General features: G+C 45.0%; 1 protein-coding gene across 4 annotated transcripts in view; it reads left to right on the top strand.

The window, feature by feature from the left end:
* The first annotated feature begins 10,351 nt into the window (after nt 1-10,351).
* The window catches only part of CHD3 (chromodomain helicase DNA binding protein 3), a 166,707-nt gene continuing 157,703 nt past the window's right edge, over nt 10,352-19,355 (top strand). For 2 of the 4 annotated variants that reach the window (XM_077470665.1, XM_077470666.1), the window contains exon 1: nt 10,353-11,472. In XM_077470665.1, the coding sequence (XP_077326791.1) occupies nt 11,169-11,472 (304 nt within the window). In that variant the 5' untranslated portion in view covers nt 10,353-11,168. Of the gene's footprint in view, nt 11,473-19,355 lie in introns of all 4 variants that reach the window. The other 2 variants (XM_077470667.1, XM_077470664.1) reach the window with 2 other exon arrangements.

The following is a 19,355-nucleotide window of genomic DNA, read 5'->3' as shown; positions in this document are numbered from 1 at the left end:
TCAGGCTGACAGGATCCACAGCTGTCTGCAGATATCCACAGAAAGCGAGAATGATCAAACCAAGAAAGGGGTCCCTAAATGTCGCTATTATAACCACCACCGAAACTGCGTACCTGTTTTGGAATTCCTTGGTGTGCTGGTGATATACTTCTCACTTTGAACATTGTTGTTTTGAGAAGTTGTGACCCCTCATAGACCTTTGTCTCATGACTTCCTAGGGCAAGGAGGAGAATAAAAAAAAAATAGAAAAACTTAAGGTATAGACAGGTGCTGTAGCGACCATGTGGTTTGGAAGTGAGAATGTTTAAAGCGAGAAAGGGGTCTTGAAATGTTGCTATTATAACCACCGCTAAAGCTTTGGACCTGTTTTGGAATTTCTTGGTGTGCTAGTGAAATACTTCTTTGAACACTTTGAACATTCTTGTTTCAAGAAGTGGTGACCCCCTCGTAGACCTTCTTCTCATGACTTTCTAGGGCAAGGTGGAGAATAAAAAAATGAAAAAAAGGGAGGTATAGAAGGGTGCTGTCGCGACCACATGGTTTGGAAACGAGAATGTTCAAAGCAAGAAAGGGGTCCCGGGAACGTCGCTATTATAACCACCACTGAAGCTTCGTACCTGTTTTGGAATTCCTTGGTGTGCTGGTTTGAACATTTGCTTTGAACAATCTTATTTTGAGAAGTGTTGCCCCCCTATATAGACCTTCATCTCATAAATTCCTAGGGCAAGGAGCCAAATTAGGCCGGGTTCACACAAATGCACAAAATTCGCATGACTGGCTCTCAATTGAGTCGGTTCACACAACGTGGTCCACATTTAAAAAGGGACCTGTGTGTCTTAGGCCGCGTACACACAGGCGGACTGTATGGCCTACTTAGTCCGTCATACAATCCGACGGACAGTCCGTCATACTTTCGAATGAACGGACTTGACCACACACGGATGCACAAACAGTCCGTCGAAAGCTTAGTCCGTTTCGACGGACTAAGTAGGCCATAAAGTCCGCCCGTGTGTACGCGGCCTTAGGACTGTATGGCCTACTTAGTCCGTCGAAACACATTTCAGCGGACAGTCCGCTCGTGTGTGGGCTTCAGCGGACTTTTTCAGCGTGCAGTCTGGCGTACTAAGTATTTCGGATTTTTCGAAATTCTGTCCGTCATACTTTGGTTTCAGTGGACAATCCGCTCGTCAGTAGGCTAGTTCGACGGACTAAGAATGGCGCATGCTCAGAAAGGATTTACACGGCCGAAGGGTGCATTGCTGTGTATTGGACTTCCTATTTCTAGTCCCGTCGTGCGTGCTGTACACGTCATCGCGCAAGCTTTCGACGGACTGTTTGTGTATCCGTGTGTGGTCAAGTCCGTTCATTCGAAAGTATGACGGACTGTCCGTCGGATTGTATGACGGACTAAGTAGGCCATACAGTCCGCCCGTGTGTACGCGGCCTAAGGTTTCCGATTGAGGTGCGAATTCAGGCAAAATATCTAACCTGATTTGCACCTGAATCTATGAACAGTGATGCACTGGACCCCATACTGTAAACCGCGGCCGCAACATATGTGAACCTGGCCTAAAAAAAAAAAAAAAAAAAAAGAAAAAGAAAAAACTTTGTGCTGCACTACATAAAATATAAAGTTTGACATGCTTGTGGGTATGGGTCCCAGAACCTACACATTTTGAGAAGGTCAAGTATTCCCAACGCAAACATTCCCGAAACAATACAATATTCCCAACGCACATGTTCCTGAAACTGTCTGAAGGTATAAACGTTTGCTTTGGGGATCACGTGGTTTGGAAGCAAGAATGTTCGAAGTGAAAAGTGGTCCCAGAACGCTATTATAACCAGTGCTGAAGCTGCAGACTTGTTTTGTAATTCTTTGGTGTGCTTTGATGTACTTCTCACTTTGAACATTCTCATTTTTAAAAGTAGTGACCCCCCCCCCCCCCCCGTAGACCTTCATTGCATGACTTCCTGGGGCAAGGAGGGGAATTAGGCTGGGTTCACACATATGGGAATTGGAATGCGGATTGTCCCGGGTGCTGTGGTGGTGACCACGTGGTTTGGAAGCAAGAATGTTCAAAGTGAGAAAGCGGTCCCCCTGGAAACATCGCTATTATAACCGCCGCCAAAGCTGTGGACCTGTTTTGGATTTCCTTGGTGTGCTGGTGACATACATCTCACTTTGAACGTTTCTCGTTTTGAGGTGTGGTGACCCCCCCCCCCCCCCCCCACTGTACACCTTAATCTCATGACTTCCTAGGGCATGGGGGGAATAAAAAAAAAGAAAAAACTTAAAACATAAAATATAAACTTTGATATATGTGTGGTATAGGTAACAACAATATCTGGGGAATGCCCAGGAAAAAAACAAAGCCTACTTACCACCAGCTCGCAGACAACCAAATTAACCTGTCTAAAAGTATGTGTTAAAAACAGGGGTTTAGTCCGCACGCATTTGCAAACGCATGCGTGAGCCACAGAGCCACGTAAAGGCGCCCTGGTATCTGTGGTCCTAACACTAAAATATAAGTGTCCCCACTGTGAGGTATAGGTCCCTGAACCTTTTGAAAAGGTCAAGTACAATTTTCCCAACGCATACATTCCTGAAACTCTCCGGAGGCATAAACGGGTGCTGTGGGGACCATGTGGTTTGGAAGCGAGAATGTTCAAAGCGAGAAAGGGGTCTCTCGGAAATGTCGCTATTATAAGCGCCGCCAAAGCTGTCGACCTGTTTTGAACATTCTCGTTTCGAGAAGTGGTGACCCCCCTTTGCAGACCTTCATCTTATGACTTCCACATGGTTTGGAAGCGAGAATGTTCAAAGCGAGAAAGGAGTCCTGAAACGTTGATATTATAACCATCGCCAAAGCTTCGGACCTGTTTTGGAGATCCTTGGTGTGCTAGTGACGTACTTCTCACTTTGAACGTTCTCGTTTTGAGAATTGGTGAACCCCTCGTAGACCTTCGTCTTATGACTTCCTAGGGCAAGGAGGGGAATAAAAAAAAGAGAAAAAAACTGAAGGTATAGACAGGTGCTGTAACAACCATGTGGTTGGAAAACGAGAATGTTCAAAGCGAGAAAGGGGTTCCGAAACTTTGCTATTATAACCACCGCTGAAGCTTTGGAGCTGTTTTGGAATTCCTTGGTGTGCTGGCAACATACAGTGGTGTGAAAAAGTGTTTGCCCCCTTCCTCATTTCCTGTTCCTTTGCATGTTTGTCACACTTAAGTGTTTCGGAACATCAAACCAATTTAAACAATAGTCAAGGACAACACAAGTAAACACAAAATGCAATTTGTAAATGAAGGTGTTTATTATTAAAGGTGAAAAAAAATCCAAACCATCATGGCCCTGTGTGAAAAAGTGATTGCCCCCCTTGTTAAAACATACTATAACTGTGGTTGTCCACACCTAAGTTCAATTTCTCTAGCCACACCCAGGCCTGATTATTGCCACACCTGTTCACAATCAAGGCATCACTTAAATAGGAGCTGCTTGACACAGTAAGGTCCACCAGAAGATCCTTAAAAGCTACACATCATGCCGAGACCCAAAGAAATTCAGGAACAATTGAGAAAGAAAGTAATTGAGATCTATCAGTCTGGAAAGGGTTATAAAGCCATTTCCAAAGCTTTGGGAATCCAGCGAACCACAGTGAGAGCCATTATCCACAAATGGCGAAGACATGGAACAGTGGTGAACCTTCCCAGGAGTGGCCGGCCGCCCAAAATGACCCCAAGAGCGCAGCGACGACTCATCCAAGAGGTCACAAAAGACACCACAACAACGTCCAAGGAACTGCAGGCCTCACTTGCCTCAGTTAAGGTCAGCGTTCATGCCTCCACCATCAGGAAAAGACTGGGCAAAAATGGCCTGCATGGCAGAGTTCCAAGGAGAAAACCACTGCTGAGCAAAAAGAACATCAAAGCTCGTCTCAATTTCTCCACAACACATCTTGATGATCCCCAAGACTTTTGGGACAACATTCTGTGGACCGATGAGACAAAAGTGGAACTCTTTGGAAGGTGTGTGTCCAAGTATATCTGGCGTAGAAGGAACACTGCATTTCATAAAAAGAACATTATACCAACAGTAAAATATGGTGGTGGTAGTGTGATGGTCTGGGGCTGTTTTGCTGCTTCAGGACCTGGAAGACTTGCAGTGATAAAAGGAACTATGAATTCTGCTGTCTACCAAGAGATCCTGAAGGAGAATGTCCGACCATCTGTTGTGTACTCAAGCTGAAACGAACTTGGGTTCTGCAGCAGGACAATGATCCTAAACACACCAGCAAGTCCACCACCGAATGGCTGAAGAAAAACAAAATGAAGACTTTGGAGTGGCCTAGCCAAAGTCCTGACCTGAATCCTATTGAGATGTTGTGGTATGACCTTAAAAAGGCCGTTCATGCTCGAAAACCCTCTAATGTAACTGAATTAGGACAATTCTGCAAAGATGAGTGGGCCAAAATTCCTCCAGGACGCTGTAAAAGCCTCATTGCATGTTATTGCAAATGCTTGGTTGCAGTTGTTGCTGCTAAGGGTGGCCCAACCAGTTATTAGGTTTAGGGGGCAATCACTTTTTCACACAGGGCCATGATGGTTTGGATTTTTTTTCACCTTTAATAATAAACACCTTCATTTACAAATTGCATTTTGTGTTTACTTGTGTTGTCCTTGACTATTGTTTAAATTGGTTTGATGTTCCGAAACACTTAAGTGTGACAAACATGCAAAGGAACAGGAAATGAGGAAGGGGGCAAACACTTTTTCACACCACTGTACTTCTCACTTTGAACATTCTCGTTTCGAGAAGTGGTGACCCCCCTTGTAGACCTTCATCTCATCATTTCCTAGGGCAAGGAGAGGTAATAAAAAAAAAGAAAAAACTGGAGGAATAGACAGATGCTGTAGCAACCACATGGTTTTGAAGTGAGAATATTCAAAGCAAGAAAGGGTTCCAGAAACGAATCTATTATAACCACCACCAAAGCTGCGGACCTGTTTTGGAGATCGTTAGTGTGCTGGTGACGTACTTCTCACTTTGAACATTCTTGTTTCAAGAAGTTCAAACCTTCACCTTATGACTTCCACGTGGTTTGGAAGTCAGAAAGTTCAAAGCGAGAAAGGGGTCCTGGAACTTTGCTAATAAAACCACCACCGAAGCTTCGGACCTGTTTTGGAGATCCTTGGTGTCCTAGTGACGTACTTCTCACTTTGAACATTCTCGTTTCGAGAATTGGTGAACCCCTGGTAGACCTTCGTCTTTTGACTTCCTAGGGCAAGTAGGGGAATAAAAACCGCGTGACCATGTGGTTTTTAAGCGAGAATGTTCAAAGCAAGAAAGAGGACCTGTTTTGGAATTCCTTGGTGTTCTGGCAACATACTTATCACTTTGAACATTCTCGTTTAAAGAAGTGGTTACCCCCTTGTAGACTTCTTCTCATGACTTTCTAGGGCAAGGTGGAGAATTAAAAAAATAAAAATAAAAATTTGGAGGTATAGAAGGGTGCTGTTGGGTCCACATGGCGTGGAAGTGAGAATGTTCAAAGCGAGAAAGGGGGTCCCCGGAAACGTTGCTATTATAACCACCACTGAAGCTGCGGACATGCTTTTGGAGATCCTTGGTGTGCTGGTGATGTACGTCTCACTTTGAACATTCTCGTTTCAAGAAGTGGGGACCCCCTTTGTAGACCTTAATTTCATGACTTTTTAGGTCAAGGAGGGGAATTAGGCCAGGTTTACACATATGCTAATTGGATGTGGGTTTCCCTGGGGAGCTGTGGCGACTATGTGGTTTGGAAGCGAGAATGTTCAAAGCGAGAATGCGGGTCCTCGGAATCGTCGCTATTATAACCACTGCCGAAGCTGCGTATCTGCTTTGGAGATCCTTGGTGTACTGATGATGTACTTTCCACTTTGAACATTCTTGTTTCGAGGAGTGGTGACTCCCGCTTGTAGACTTTGATCTCATGAATTCCTAGGGTAGTGATGGCGAACCTTGGCGCCCCAGATGTTTTGAAATTACATTGCCCATGATGCTCAACTACACTGCAGAGTGCTTGAGCATCATGGGAAATGTAGGTTTTCCATCACTGTCCTAGGGCAAGGAGGGGAATAAAAAAAAAGAAAAAAATGGAGGTATAGACAGGTGCTGTGGTGATCACGTGGTTTCTCATTTTTGAGAAGTGGTGACCCGCTCGTAGAGCATCGTCTCATGACTCCCTGGGGGGCAAGGAGTAGAATTAGGCCGGGTTCACACATATGTGAATTGGATGTGGGTTTGCCGGGGTGATGTGACATCCACATGGCGTGGAAGCTAGAATGTTCAAAGTGAGAAAGGGGGTCCCCGGAAATGTTGCTCTTATAACCACCGTCTAAGCTATGGACCTGCTTTGGAGATCCTTGGTGTACTGGTGATTGTAGACCTTTGTCTCATAACTTCCTAAGGCAAGGAGGGGAATAAAAAAAAGAAAAAACTGGAGGTATAGACAGGTGCTGTGGTGATCACGTGGTTTCTCATTTTTGAGAAGTGGTGACTCGCTCGTAGAGCATCGTCTCATGACTCCCTGGGGTGCAAGGGGGAGAATTAGGCCGGATTCACACATATGTGAATTGGATGCGGGTTTCCCTGGGGTGCTGTGGCTTCTACGTGGTGTGGAAGTGAGAATGTTCAAAGCGAGAAAGGGGGTCCCCAGGAAACGTGGCTATTGTAACCACCGCCGAAGCTGCAGACCTGCTTTTGGTGATCCTTGGTGTGCTGTGTCCTTTATCTCATGACTTCCTATGGTGATGATGGCGAACCTTGGCACCCCAAATGTTTTGAAACGACATTGCCCATGATGCTCAACTACACTGCAGAGTGCTTGAGCATCATGAGAAATGTAGTTTCAAAACATCTGGGGTGCCAAAGTTCTCCATCACTGACCTAGGGCAAGGAGGGGAATAAAAAAAAAAGAAAAGAAACTGGAGGTATAGATGGTGCTGTAGTGATCACGTGGTTTCTCGTTTTTGAGAAGTGGTGACCCGCTCGTAGACCTTCATCTCATGAGTCATGACTCCCTGGGGGGCAAGGAGGAGAATAAAAACAAGAAAAAACTGGAGGTATAGATGGTGCTGCAGTGATCACGTGGTTTCTCGTTTTTGAGAAGTGGTGGATCCTTGGTGTGCTGGTGACGTACTTTTCTCACTTTGAACATTCTCGTTTTCAAGAAGTGGTGAACCCCTCGTAGACCTTTGTCTTGTGACTTCCTAGGACAAGGAGGGGAATAAATAAAAAGAAAAAACTGGAGGTACAGACAGGTGCCGTAGTGACCATGTGGTTTGGAAGCGAGAATGTTCAAAATGAGAAAGGGGGTCCCCAGGAAACGTTGCTATTATAACCACCGCCAAAGCTGTGGACCTGCTTTTGGAGATCCTTGGTGTGCTGGTGAAGTACTTTTCTCACTTTGAACATTCTCGTTTTCGAGAAGTGGTGAACCCCTCGTAGACCTTTGTCTTATGACTTCCTAGGGCAAGGAGGGGAATAAATAAAAAGAAAAAACTGGAGGTACAGACAGGTGCTGTAGCGACCATGTGGTTTGGAAGCGAGAATGTTCAAAACGAGAAAGGGGTCCCGAAACGTCGCTATTATAAACACTGCTGAAGCTTTGAACCTGTTTTGGAATTTCTTGGTGTGCTGGCAACATACTTCTCACCAGTGGTGTCGCTAGTGGGTGGCTTTTGGGACTATAGCCCTGAATCTGGGGCCCATAGCCCAGAGTCTGTGCAGGGGTCCCCAGGGGGAGGAGAGGCTCTCTGGGGACCCTGATGTAAGTGGGGGGCTCTCTGAGGAGCCTGATGCAAGGGGGAGGCTCTCTGGGGACCCTGATTTTTAAGGGGGAGGCTCTCTGGAGACCCTTATTTAAGGGGGCGGCTTTTTGGGGACCCTAATGTAAGGGGGGTGCTCTCTGGGGACTCTGATGTAAGGAGGAGGCTTTCTGGGGACCCTAATGTAAGTGCGGGGCTCTCTGGGTATATATACATGTGTATGCCCGCCCAAGCGTATGACTCTTTACTACACTGCTATGGGCTCTAGCCCCAGATCTTTTGTAGACCTAGAAACGCCCTTCTTCTCACTTTGAACATTCTCATTTCAAGAAGTGGTTACCTCCTTGAAGACCTTATTCTCATGACATCCTAGGGCAAGGTGGAGAATAAAAAAAAAAGAGAAAAATTTGTAGGTATAGAAGGGTGCTGTGGTGTCCATGTGGTGTGGAAGCGAGAATGCTCAAAGCGAGAAAGGAGTCTCCGGGAACGTCGCTATTATAACCACCGCCGAAGCTGCGGCCCTGCTTTTGGAGATACTTGGGGTGCTGGTGACGTAATTTTCTCACTTTGAATGTTCTCGTTTTCGAGAAGTTGTGACCCCCCCCCCCCCCCCCTTGTAGACCTTCATCTCTTGACTTTTTAATACAAGGAAGGTAATTAGGCCGGTTTCACACATATGTGAATCGGATGTGACTTTCCCTGGGGTGCTGTGGCGACCACGTGGTGTGGAAGCGAGACTGTTCAAAGCGAGAAAGGGGGTCCCCAGGAAACGTGGCTATTATAACCACCGCCGAAGCTTCGGCCCTGCTTTTGGAGATCCTTGGTGTGCTGGTGACGTACTTTTCTCACTTTGAACGTTCTCGTTTTCGAGAAGTGGTGACCCCCCCTTGTAGACCTTCATCTCATGACTTTTTAATACAAGGAAGGGAATTAGGCCGGATTCACACATATGTGAATCCGATGTGGGTTTCCCTGGGGTGCTGTGGCGACCACGTGGTGTGGAAGCGAGAATGTTCAAAGCGAGAAAGGGGGTCCCCAGGAAACGTGGCTATTATAACCACCGCCGAAGCTTCGGCCCTGCTTTTGGAGATCCTTGATGTGCTGATGACGTACTTTTCTCACTTTGAACGTTCTCGTTTTCGAGAAGTGGTGACCCCCCCTTGTAGACCTTCATCTCATGACTTTTTAATACAAGGAAGGGAATTAGGCCGGATTCACACATATGTGAATCCGATGTGGGTTTCCCTGGGGTGCTGTGGCGACCACGTGGTGTGGAAGCGAGAATGTTCAAAGCGAGAAAGGGGGTCCCCAGGAAACGTAGCTATTATAACCACCGCCGAAGCTTCGGCCCTGCTTTTGGAGATCCTTGGTGTGCTGGTGACGTACTTTTCTCACTTTGAACGTTCTCGCTTACGAGAAGTGGTGACCCCCCCCCCCCCCCCTCTTGTAGACCTTCATCTCATGACGTTTTAATACAGGAAGGGAATTAGGCCGGATTCACACATATGTGAATCCGATGTAGGTTTCCCTGGGGTGCTGTGGTGTCCACATGGTGTGGAAGCGAGAATGTTCAAAGCGAGAAACGGGGTCCCCAGGAAAGGTGGCTATTATAACCACCGCCAAAGCTGCGGATCTGCTTTTGGAGATCTTTGGTGTGCTGGTGACCCCCGCCCCTTGTAGACTTTCATCTCATTACTTTTTAATACAAGGAAGGGAATTAGGCTGGGTTCACAAATATTCGAATCGGATGTGGGTTTCCCTGGGGTGCTGTGGTGACCACGTGGTGTGGAAGCGAGAATGTTCAAAGCGAGAAAGGGGGTCCCCAGGAAACGTGGCTATTATAACCACCGTCGAAGCTGCGGCCCTGCTTTTGGAGATCCTTGGTGTGCTGGTGACATACTTTTCTCACTTTGAACGTTCTCGTTTTCGAGAAGTGGTGACCCCCCCCTGTAGACCTTCATCTCATGTGGGTTTCCCTGGGGTGGTGTGGCGACCATGTGGTGTGGAAGTGAGAATGTTCAAAGCGAGAAAGGGGGTCCCCAGGAAACGTGGCTATTATAACCACCGTCGAAGCTGCGGACCTGCTTTGGGGAGATCCTTGGTGTGCCGGTGATGTGCGGACCTGCTTCCTTGGTGTGCCGGTGATGTGCGGACCTGCTTCCTTGTTGTGCTGGTGACGTACTTTTCACACTTTGAACATTCTCGTTTCGAGAGGTGGTGACCCCCCCCCCCCCCCCCCTGTAGACCTTCACCTCATGACTTTCCTAAGGCAAGGAAGGGGATTAAAAAAAAATAATAAAAAAAAGGAGGAAAAAACTTTGTAGTTCACTACAAAAAAAATATAAACTGCTTGTGAAAAAAAAATCACAGCTGCCTACAAATCCTTCGTCTTTTACATATTCATAGCTCTCGCTTTTTTTTTTTCTCCAATTTTTCTCCCCCCCACCTTCTTCTTCTTCTTCTCTCACGTCTGCCTCTACTCGGCCGTACATTTCAATGTGTCTAGCCACATATTGACACAAACAGCCCCACCCACCTATTCTATGCCTGGTCACATATCATATCTCTCTCCACATATATTTTTGTAGAATTGTGCCAGCTGCCCCCAGCCATTTTGTGCGTCTCTTTCCACACACAGAGAGAGAGAGAGCGAGAGAGAGAGAGGGAGAAGGAAGGAGGCTGCTGCCGCCGCCGCTGTGTATAATAGAAATGGTCTTAATAAAAGGGGGAGTAGCTGCTGTGTGATTCAGGTGGGGGAGGGATGAGGAAGGTTTATAAATATCTCACACAGCCTCATTTTATTATTTTTTTTTTAACTTTACATATAATAATTGAAGGGGCGGCCATCTTGGTTCCCTGTCAACTTTTCCTATTTGATCTGAATAAAAATAAATCCCTCTCTTCTTAATATACCATTTTTTAATACCGCTTTTTTTTTTTTTAACCCCTTCACCTCCTCTCAACTTTTTTTTTTTTTTTTGGGGAGGAGGAGGGGTGTCTTTTTTTTTTTTTAATTTTTATGTATTTATGTTTTTCAGACAAAGGAAAGCAGATTTTTTTTTTCTTTCTTTATTCCGTCTTTTTTTTTTTTTTTGGTGACACACTTCGTATTTCTGAGGTAAAGTCCCCCCTAAATCGGCGGGAAAAGGTGTTTTTTTGACGTTTTTTGATTGATTTCGTGAGGTAAAAAAATTGGCGGGCTTTTTTTGTTGTTTTTTTTTTTTCCTCGGCGGGTGAAAGTGTTCGGATGAGGGATCCCCCGGGGCGCCCCTGAGGGTGACAAGAAAAAAAAAACAAAAAGTTTTATTCTCTCTTCTTTTTTTTTTATTTTTGTGTTGTTGTTTTTTTTTTTGGCGGAGATGGCGTCCTCCTCTTCCCCGCTGAGGGACGACGAGGAAGAGGAGGAAGAAGAAGAAGAAGAGATGGCCGTGTCCGAAGAGGGGGACGGCGAGAAGGAGGAGGAGGAGGAGGAAGAGGACGAGGAGGATGAAGAAGAAGAAGGCGGCAGGGAAGGCGACGAGGAAGAAATAGAAGAAGAGGGGGAGGAGGAAGAAGGCGACGAAGGCGCTCCGGGGCGCCATAGCCCCAGCCTCCTCTTCCCGCCGGAGGCCCCGGGGGAGCCGGGGAGTGAGGGGACCGACGACGCGCCCGCAGCTGTCGCAGGTAAACGGGTGAGGAGGGGGAGGGGTGGGGGGCAGACAGTGTACAGTGCGGGGGCGGCTTCTACTCCCCCCCCCCCACACCTTCCTGACTGAACATTAACCGATGGACGGGCTCACTATCTGTGAGGGGAGGGGGTGAGGGGACAAGAGCCGTGTGTCCCCCTATTGTGTGACTTGGTGACGGCAGACCCCCCCTGTGTCCACCTCATCCCCCCCCCTCTCCATTCTGTCAGGGTGGTGCAGTCTGTCCCGTCACCTTTATATAGCAGGGACGTTCCCACCACAGAGAGAGAGAGAGTGGTCAGGGAGTGCTGAGGTGGTCACACTTCGTAAATACGTCCGGATAGGTGTAACGCACACGGACGTCGTACACGGTTCACCACAGATCCTCCCATAAACATCGGTTTAAGTGTCTCACACGTAGATGAACATTTTACGAAAGATCGCACCATAAATATGTCCGATTGTTTAGGTGTATCGCACGTAGATGAACATTTTACCAAAGATGGGCCCCATAAATATGTCTGATTGTTTAGCTGTATCGTACCTAGATGAACATTTTACCAAAGATCGCCCCATAAATATGTCTGATTGTTTAGGTGTATCGCATGTAGCTGAACATTTTACCAAAGATGGCCCCACAAATATGACCGATTGTTTAGGTGTATCGCACGTAGATGAACATTTTACCAAAGATGGCCCCATAAATATGTCCGATTGTTTAGGTGTATCCCACGTAGATGAACATTTTACCAAAGATGGCCCCACAAATATGTCCGATTGTTTAGGTGTATCGCATGTAGATGAACATTTTAACGAAAGTTGTCCCCATAAATATGTCCGGATAGACGTAATGCACAAAGACGTACACTTCATAAATATGTCTGGAAAGGCGTAACGCACAAAGACGTAAATATGTCCGTTCGGTTAGGTGTATCACACGTAGATGAACATTTTATGAAAGATGGCCACATAAATATGTCCGGATAGACATAACGCACAAAGACGTACACAGTTCACGTAAATATGTCCGATCGGTTTGGTGTATCTCACATAGATGAACATTTTGTTAAAGATGGCCCCATAAATATGCCCGATTGTTTAGGGGTATCACACGTAGATGAACATTTTAGGAACGATCGCCCCATAAATATGTCTGGAAAGGCGTAACGCACAAAGACGTACACTGTTCACGTAAATTTGTCCGATCGGTTAGGTGCATCACGCATAGATGAACATTTTACGAAAGATTGCCCCATAAATATGTCCGGATAGGCGTAACGCACAAAGATGTAGACCATTCATGAAAGGTCCTCCCATAAATATGTCCGATCGGTTAGGTGTATCACACATAGATGAACGTTCTACAAATGACTGCCCCATAAATATGTCCAGATAGGTGTAATGCACAAAGATGTACACGGTTCACATAAATATGTCCGATTGGTTTGGTGTATCACACATAGATGAACCTTTTACGAAAGATGGCCCCATAAATATGTCCGGATAGAAGTAACACGCAAAGACGTACACTTCATAAATATGTCTGGAAAGGTAACGCACAAAGACGTACACGATTCGCGAAAGATCCTCCCATAAACATGTCCGATTGCTTAGGTGTATCACACATAGATGAACATTTTTTGAAAGATCGCCCCATAAATATGTCCGGATAGGTGTAACGCACACACAGACACAGTTCACCACAGATCCTCCCATAAATATGTCCGATTGGTTAGGTCAGTGATGGCGAACCTTGGGACCCCAGATGTTTTGGAACTACATTTCTCATGAGCTCAACTACACTGCAGTGTGGCTGAGCATCATGGGAAATGTAGTTCCAAAACATCTGGGGTGGCAAGGTTCGCCATCCCTTGCCATCTGGGGTGGCAAGGTTCGCCATCCCTGGGTTAGGTGCATCACACATAGGTGAACATTTTACGAAAGATGGCCCCATAAATATGTCCGGATAGATGTAACGCTCAAAGACGTACACTTCATGAATATGTCCAGATAGATGTAACGCACAAAGACGTACACAGTTCACATAAATATGTCTGATCGGTTAGGTCAGTGATGGTGAACCTTGGCACCCCTGATGTTTTGGAACTACATTTCCCATGATGCTCATCTACACTGCAGAGTGCACGAGCATCATGGGAAATGTGGTTCCAAAACATCTGGGGTGTCAAGGTTCGTCATCCCTGGGTTAGGTGCATCACACATAGATGAACATTTTATGAAAGATGGCCCCATAAATATGTCTGGGTAGATGTAACGCACAAAGACGTACACTGTTCAAAAAGATCCTCCCATAAATATGTCCGATCGTTTAGGTGTATCACACATAGATGAGCATTTTATGAAAGATCGCCCCATAAATATGTCTGGAAAGGCATAACACACAAACACATACACGGTTCATGTAAATATGTCCTGATAGGTGTAACGCACAAAGATGTACACATTTCAAGTAAATATGTCCGTTTGGTTAGGTGCACCACACATAGATGAACATTTTATGAAAGATGGCCCCATAAATATGTCCGGATAGACCTGATGCACAAAGACGTACACGGTTCACGTAAATGTGTCCGGTTAGGTGTATCACACATAGATGAATGTTCTACAAAAGATGTCCCCATAAATATGTCTGATTGTTTAGGTGTATCACACATTGATGAACATTTTATGAAAAATACCCAGATATGTCCAGATAGACGTAACGTGCAAAAACGTACACTTCATAACTATGTCTGGAAAGGCGTAACACATAAACACATACACGGTTCACGAAAGATCCTCCCATAAATATGTCCAATCGTTTAGGTGTATCACACATAGATGAACATTTTAGGAAAGATTACCCCACAAATATGTCCTAATAGGTGTAACGCACAAAGACGTACACAGTTCAAGTAAATATGTCAGTTCGGTTAGGTGCATCACACACAGATGAACATTTTACGAAAGATGGCCCCATAAATATGTCCGGATAGACCAGCCTTTCTCAACCTTTTCAACACAGAGGAACCCTTGAAATAGTTCTCCGGTCTCGGGGAACCCCTACTAAGAATTTGAAATCTATAACTCATGATACATTAGTGTGATGGTCAGTAGAAGAATGGTCCTTACACTTGTGGTCATTGGGAAGAATTACCCCCTTACAGATAGCTAAAAAGATCAATGGTGTCAGTGGGAACTTATCCGAGAGGCAGAAATGGCCCAATGCTGAAGGAACTCCTAGCAACCTCTGGAGGAACCCTGGTTGAGAATCACTGGGATAGACGTAACACACATAGACGTACACTGTTCAAAAAAGATCCTTCTATAAATATGTCCGATCCTTTGGGTGTATCACACATAGATGAACATTTTATGAAAGATCGACCCATAAATATGTCCGGATAGACTTAACGCACAAAGACGTACACTTATATGTCCGATTGACGTACGTGGTTAAAGTAAATACGTCCGATTGTTTAGGTGTATCACACATAGAGGAACATTTTATGAAAGTTTAATTCATTAATTTTACCAAATTTAAGGCGTAACACACAAAGATGTACACGGTTCACATAAATATGTCCGTTCGGTTAGGTGCATCACACATAGATCAACATTCTACAAAAGATCGCCCCTTAAATATGTCCGGATAGGTGTAACGCCCAAAAACGTACATGGTTCACGAAAGATCCTCCCATAAAATTGTCCGATCGTATAGGCATATCACACATAGATGCACATTTTACGAAAGATCGCCTCATAAATATGTCCGATTATTTAGATTTAGCACACAGACGTACACAGTTCACAAATTATCCTCCCATAAACATGTCCGATCGTTTAGGTGTATCACACATAGATGAACATTTTACCAAAGATCGCCCCATAAATATGTCCGGATAGGTGTAATGCACAAAGAAGTAAACGGTTCACGAAAGGTCTTCCCGTAAACATGTCCGATTTGCTTTAGGCGTAACAAGATGTAGGTTTTTGGAATACATCTCCCCATAAATATGTCCAACCGTGTACATCTTTTGTGCATTACACCTAAACGATCGGACCTATTTACGAGGGTCTTTTTACGAAAAAACCTACATCTTTGCATGTTACACCTAAAGGATCGGATATATTTACGGGAAGATCTTTTCATGAACTGTACACACAAAGACTTACACGGTTCACCAAAGGACTTTCCATAAATACGTCCGATTGTTTAGGTGTAACACAATGTACAGTATCTCACAAAAGTGAGTACATCCCTCACATTTCTGTAAATATTTTATTATATCTTTTCATGTGACAACACTGAAGAAATGACACTTTGCTACAATGTAAAGTAGTGAGTGTACAACTTGTATAACAGTGTAAATTTGCTGTCCTCTCAAAATAACTCAACACACAGCCATTAATGTCTAAACCGCTGGAAACAAAAGTGAGTACACCCCTAAGTGAAAATGTCCAAACTGGGCCCAAAGTGTCAATATTTTGTGCGGCCACCATTATTTTCCAGCACTGCCTTAACCCTCTTGGGCATGGAGTTCACCAGAGCTTCACTGGTTGTCACTGGAGTCCACTTCTCCATGATGACATCACAGAGCTGGTGGATATTCGAGACCTTGCACTCCTCCACCTTCAGATACTCAATAGGGTTTAGGCCTAGAGACATGCTTGGCCAGTCCATCACCTTTACCCTCAGCTACTTTTTTTTTTTTTAAAACAAAAAAACATATTTATTTTTTAAGTAAAGCATACAGGTATGGTACATGTCATGTAGTACATTGGAAGGGATTGGAAGGGATACATTGTAATCACAAACAGGTAGATTGTCCACATCATGCACTGTATTGTATAGTCTATCTTGACATCTATTTAATTATTATAATTGCCATATTGTGTTTCCTTGCCCTGCCACAGGGACTCTCGTGAATGTTTACCAGCCTACAGTATGGTGTGTTGTTATGTGATTTGGGGTGACACTCTCCCCCCGGGATATACGTTAGGTCATGTATGCCTACTCAATACATGTCAGGGGTGTCGAGCCATCTGTCCCAAATCTTGTTGTACTTGGTAGGGCAACCCCTATGTCGGTATATAACCTTCTTGTCTGGTAAGGTTAAGTTGATTTCCCTAATCCAGGCCTGAATAGTGGGGGGGGGATATTCCTCATCCAGTATTTGGTCACTAGCTTCCTTGCTCTGAAGAGGGTTTCATATAGGAATGTGGCTAGAAATTAATCAATGGTGATATCTGGGAGCGGGCCCAATATGAAGGTTTGGGCATCCAACTGTATGGGCGAACCCATATGATCGTGCAGAAATTTTATGATTTGTGCCCAGTAACTCTGAATAACTGGTCGTGCCCACATCAGGTGACAAAAATGTGCATGGGTGGTCCGTGAATCTTGGAGACTTTGGGTTCTGGCTTGGTCAAAATGTGGCTATTCTTGCTGGTGTGAGGAAAGATGTATGTACAGTTGGGTCAAATGCTTGGAGAGCGTAGGAGATACCTTCTTAGTATTTTCTAATATCTCATCCCAGTATGATTCTTCCAAGGGGCCTATGTCCTCCTCCCATCTGAATTTGGCTGTATCTATAATCCGTGCTACCAAACTCGCTCTTAATGTATTATATAGGATAGATATCAGTTTAGCTGGTTCTATAATTACATCTCCCAGTGGTATTGTTTGTGGGTTTGGGAAGCCGTTGGCGAATTGGGTTTGAAGGGCATGTCTCAGCTGTATATACCTGAATAACATATGGGGGGGGGGTAGTTTGAACTCTTCTTTAAGTGATTGGAAGTTTCTCACTCCCATCGGGGTAATTACCTGATGTAAGAATATTATCCCCTTGGATGCCCATAGGTTAGCTACCGGGAGTGATGACAGTTCCTCTAGCTGAGGGTTGAACCACAAGGGTGTATGTGAGTGAAAGAAATCATCTCCGGTCTGTCAATCTCCCATATGCGTTTGTGTTGGGATAGCAGAGGGTCCCGGCTGTCAATACCCCTCCGGCCATCCCTACCTTTAAACAGTACTTGTAAGGGGGATTGAGTATCATTGTTTGGCTTCTTACACGTTAGGGTTTGGTATCTAATGCAGGCCATACATGGTCGAATTTCGAACGAATTTTCTTTTCAAAATCAGAAAATTCGTTTTTTTTTGTGATCCGATGATGCCACCATTGATTTTCGAAATTCGGCCGACCAAGCCTTCAATTTCACCTCATGTTGCTACAGAAAATAATTTTCTTGGCTGGGAATCTTCTTTTCTCTCCGTAAATTTTCTTTCATCTCCGTACATTTTCTTTTATCTCCGTACATTTTCTTTTCTTATTACGTTTCTCGCACGATTCTCCCATCATTGATTAGAAAATCGTTTGTTTTTCTAAAAATTTCCAACATGTCCGATTCCTCAAATTTTATTTCCGCACGAAAATCGGTTGTTGCTGCAGCCCACTAATGGTGCGAAATTCATACGAAAATTCTTAGATACGATTTTCGAAAAAAAAATTCTTTCGAAATTCGAACCGTGTATGGCCGGCATTAGTCTATCCATCTTTGTGGAGATGGTAAAAGTGGGAGAGCTGTGCGGCTATATAGTAGGAAATCCGTAAGGGCTGCTCCTCCTGAGGAGGTCGGGTTTTTGAGGGTATTTCAAGCTAGCTTATGTCTGTTTGGTCCCCATATGAAAGTGTTGAGGATTTTGTCAATCATTTTGAAGATTTCTAGGGGAATTAGTACCAGCGAGTTCCAAAACATATAGAGGAACTTTGGCAATAAATCATTTTGGTAAGGTTGATCCTTCCCATTAACCCCAGTGGGAGTCGTGCCCATGATTGCGTATGAGATTTCAGATGCTTGAAAAGCGTTTCAATATTATTGTTGATTATTGGCTCTCTAGTGATTTGTATGCCTAGATATTGAATAGACGATACTCTATGCAATGGGAGGGAAGCAGAACTGTGTGTGGGTGGTGACATGTCTAGGGGCAGAATTTGCGATTTGGACCAGTTCATGCGCAATACTGAATGTTTTTCGAATTCCTCAATGGTCTAAAGCGCGTTCTGTAGAGTGGAGCCAGTATCCTCTAAATAGAGGAGCACATCATCTGCATACAGGCTCACCGTCTCCACTAGGGAGCCCATGCGAAGACTGTGGATATTTGGGTTCATTCTAAGTGAGATGGTGAGTGGTTCTACGGCAAGAGAATACAGGAGTGGGGATAATGGGCAGCCATGTCGGGTTCCCCATCCCATAAGGAAGGGGCCCGATGTCCACCAGTTCACTGTCACTCAGGCTTCTGGGGAGAAGTATAACAACTGTACCCATTTAATGAAATTGGGACCGAACCCGAAGCCCTTCAAACACTCCCATAAGTATCCCCACTCCACGGAATCAAACGCCTTAGCGGCGTCTAACGCTACCACTGCTCTAGTTCCTGTTGTCTCATGGCTTGCTTGGAGATTGATGTGCGGTGACGTAGATTTATGGCTGTATTTTTCCCAGGCATGAATCCCATCTGATCAGGGAGAATAAGGGATAAAATAATTAGATTAAGGCGGGTGGCTAATACTTTACCCTCAGCTGCTTTAGAAAGGCCGTAGTCGTTTTGGAGGTGTGTTTGGGGTCGTTATCATGTTGGAATACTGCCCTGTGGCCCAGTCTCCGAAGGGCTCTTCAGTATGTCGCAGTACATGTTGGCATTCATGGTTCCCTCAATGAACTGTAGCGCCCCAGTGCTGGCAGCACTCATGCAGCCCCAGACCATGACACTCCCACCACCATGCTTGACTGTAGACAAGACACACTTGTCTTTGAACTCCTCACCTGGTTGCCACCACACACGCTTGTCACCATCTGAACCAAATAACTATCTTGGTC

Source organism: Lithobates pipiens, unplaced genomic scaffold, assembly GCF_037356315.1.
Source record: "Lithobates pipiens isolate NorthernLeopardFrog02 unplaced genomic scaffold, aLitPip1_a1.2 Scaffold_8, whole genome shotgun sequence".
NCBI lineage: Eukaryota > Metazoa > Chordata > Amphibia > Anura > Ranidae > Lithobates > Lithobates pipiens.
Note: the sequence above shows the minus strand (reverse complement) of the source record. Positions and strands in the feature narration are given on the sequence as shown.